The sequence below is a fragment of the Gekko japonicus genome, unplaced genomic scaffold (genome assembly GCF_001447785.1).
Source record: "Gekko japonicus isolate JY-2015 unplaced genomic scaffold, Gekko_japonicus_V1.1 scaffold5638, whole genome shotgun sequence".
NCBI classification, from domain to species: domain Eukaryota; kingdom Metazoa; phylum Chordata; class Lepidosauria; order Squamata; family Gekkonidae; genus Gekko; species Gekko japonicus.
The window spans coordinates 4940-8203 of record NW_015164379.1 but is presented as its reverse complement, the minus strand read 5'-3'; the positions used below and the strand labels follow the sequence as shown (position 1 = coordinate 8203).

Sequence of the window (3264 nt, the reverse complement as noted above, 5' to 3'; positions counted from 1 at the left end):
TTTTACTTGACATGAAAGTATCGCAACTAGCATATTAAAAATATAGTGTATCCAAACAATTATTACAAACAGAATATCTACCCACATGCAAAAACAAAACTGAACCCCTTTTCTTTTCTTTTCTTGTGACAATAGCACCTCCTATAAAAACAAATGCATCTTGTTCTTGCATTGGAGAGTTCAGTTTGTAACCTAGGACTTGCTTGTCCTCAGTGCACAGAAATTAGATCAATCTGATACCGTACATATTTTTTAGAAATGATTTGAAAATATTTGAACACCTTGTCTTAAAATATTTTATTCATCATGTTAAAATAAAATGTTCCATAATCAATTTTTTTCTTTTCTTTTCTTTTTTCAATTTTTCCAATTTTGGGGGGGAAAAACAAAAAAGGCTTCGGGGAAGAAACGGCTCACTCACAACGTATGGAGCAGAAGCAGATGGAGCAGAAGCCCATCAGCAGCTATTAGCCAAGCCACAAGGTATAGATAAGAACTCACAGGCTGGGACAAGTGATGCTCTGTATTCTTGGTGCTTGGGGGGGGGGCAACAGTGGGAGGGCTTCTAGTGTGCTGGCCCCACTGCTGGACCTCCTGAGGGCACTTGGTATTTTTGGCCACTATGTGGCACAGTGTTGGACTAGATGGGCCATTGGCCTGATCCAACATTGGCTTCTCTTATGTTCTTAACTTTAATCCCAGTAGCTCACAAACTAGAATTTTTTGCTCACAAGATCCCACAGCTTAGAGGGAGCATTGTCTAGAACCCCCCCTCTGCCACAGAAGTCCCGGGGCAACCTTTGGGCCAATCCCACCCTCTCAGCCTGACCTACTTCACAAGGCTGCTGTGAGGATAAACTAAAGGAAGAGAGAACCGCATTGTAAGCTGCTCTGGGTTCCCAATGGGATGAAAAGTGCCCGAAGAATACCTAACTAAAAACTCTGACATTTTAGCAGCTCGCTCACAAGGAATTTCCCAGCAATGGGGGGTGGGCCCAAAAAGGCCACCACCGTGCTGAGAAAGAAACTGTGCTCTGAGACCACCCCACCCCAGGAAACTTCCACTGTGCCCCTTCTTTGGGACATGACCAGAGAACAGGTGGCCTTCAGACCCTCTGCCCCCGAGACAGTCACAGGGCGGTATCATTCATCATGAACGGTGGTCCACTTAGACAGGGGCCACACCATCATAACGCTGGTGCTTGTTAAGCAGCGTTCCTTTCAGGCGACAGCCTCGTGCCGCAGCAGGTATCACACACAGAGCTCCATCGGACCCCTCCCAGGACGGTTCACTCACGTTTTCGATGAACTGCGTATTGGACAGCATGAGGAACCCGTTGAAGACATTGTGCAGGCGGCAGTCAGTGTTCTTGGTCTCCTGGACCAGCCCGTCCATCTGCTTTTTGATCTCATGAGTCCTGGAGATCGTTTGCTGGGAGAACTCTTGCAGGAAACGCAGGAGCTGGAACGCAAAAGAGGGACGCGGCGGCTCAGAACCGTGACCTCACGGCAGGTCAGCCACACTCTACTGACTCAAAGAAAGACGGGAGATTGTAAAAGACAAGAAATCACCAGTAACAAATAATCTGAATGCTCTAGTTGCAATGCATGTACTTTTGCCATTTTATTTACATAGATAAACACAGGAAACACCGTGTTGAAAAAATAAACACAATAGTGTACTTATAGCTAAATATATTTGCTTTTTTATACACATCAACTCTAGTGTATTGTAAACACTTTCAAACTACAACATGTAATTTCAAACACTTTCAAACTAAGTTATAACTGTCTTCTTCCTGATGGAGAATAAATACCAATGTACAGTTATTTGTACCGAACAATGCAGCAACCTATTGTACATTTCCCAAGTGAGGATGAAAAAGTTAGAAGACAACCTTACATTAAAAAAAGAAAGCACCAGTGTTTTCTGGAAAATGCTCTTTTACCCAGCCCAAAGGCACAGTGTATGCAGAGACCAGCTAAAGCACATTGGCCACCCCTTCGCATACATGCATCTGCCCAAACACAGGCACAACACCCCGTACATGGCTGCTGGCATGTAGATTGCAGTACACACATTCAGGCGAGTACGTAGAAGGGGGTGCGGCTAACACGCTTAGTTACAAGTTCAGCATGTCACTCTACATACACTGGCTTGCCTCTGTGTGTGTTGTGAGTCCTGTGGGGCTTGTGCTGTGCAGAACAGAAGGCAGAATTCTCCCCAGTCTTTGTAGTCTGGCAAATTGCAACTAATCTTTAAAAAAATCCTAAAAGAAATCAACCCTGACTGTTCCCTGGAAAGCCAGATAATGAAACTGAAGCTCAAATACTTTGGCCACCCAATGAGAAGGGAGCACTCCCTGGAGGAGACCCTGATGCTGGGAAAGATGGAAGGTCAAAGAAGACGGGGATGGCAAAGGATGAGATGGTTGGACAGTGTCATAGATGCAACGAACATGAAGTTGAGCCAACTTCAGAGGACGGCGGAAGACAGGAAGGCCTGGCGTGATCTGGTCCATGGGGTCGCGAAGAGTCGGCCTCGACTGTGCGACTGAACAACAACAAATTGCAACTGTCTCTCCAGCGTTTAAAGGGAAAGGGGGAAAGCAGAACTGAAAAGGGTGTGGGGTTTTTTTGGGGGGTGGGGGGGTTGCCATCAAGTCACTTATGACAACCCCATAAGTTTTTCAAGGCAAGAGACATTCAAAGGTGGTTTTTGCCATTGCCTGCCTCTGTGTAGTGACCCTGGCATTCCTTGGTGGTCTCCAGTGTTCCCTCTAAGCTGAGTCAGTGTGAGCTAGCTCACAGTTTTTTAGCCTCTGGCTCACACATTTTTTGTCTAGGCTCAGGAAGGAGGGCTCCAGGGCAAACTACTTTACGCAGCAGCCAAATCGCTCGCTCACAACTTTTAATGCCAGTAGCTCACAAAGTAGAATTTTTGCTCACAGGACTGCACAGCTTAAAGGGAGCACTGGTGGTCTCCCATCCAAATACTAACCACGGCCGACCCTGCTTAGCTTCCAAGATCTGTTGAGATCAGCCAAGCCAGGTCAGGACAACAGAAAAGAATACACACGATATAAAGCCATTCAGAAGTCTGGGAAGATCACTTCAATTGGGAAAAAATGTGGATACCTTTGAGTGCATCCTTGCAAATCGATTGTCTGTCAAGAAGAAGAAGAAGAAGAAGAAGAAGAAGAAGAAGAAGAAGAAGAAGAAGAAGAAGAAGAAGAAGAAGAAGAAGAAGAAGAAGAAGAAGAA

The 3264-nt window shown here is 45.6% G+C and overlaps 1 protein-coding gene across 1 annotated transcript in view; it reads right to left on the bottom strand.

The window, feature by feature from the left end:
* LOC107108456 (WASH complex subunit FAM21-like) overlaps positions 1 to 3264 on the bottom strand; it is a gene marked incomplete at its 3' end in the record, with an annotated part of 46423 nt that overhangs the window by 38226 nt on the left and 4933 nt on the right. The window contains exon 2 of the mRNA XM_015408893.1: positions 1298 to 1462. Within this exon, the coding sequence (XP_015264379.1) occupies positions 1298 to 1462 (165 nt within the window). The remainder of the gene's footprint in view (positions 1 to 1297; positions 1463 to 3264) is intronic.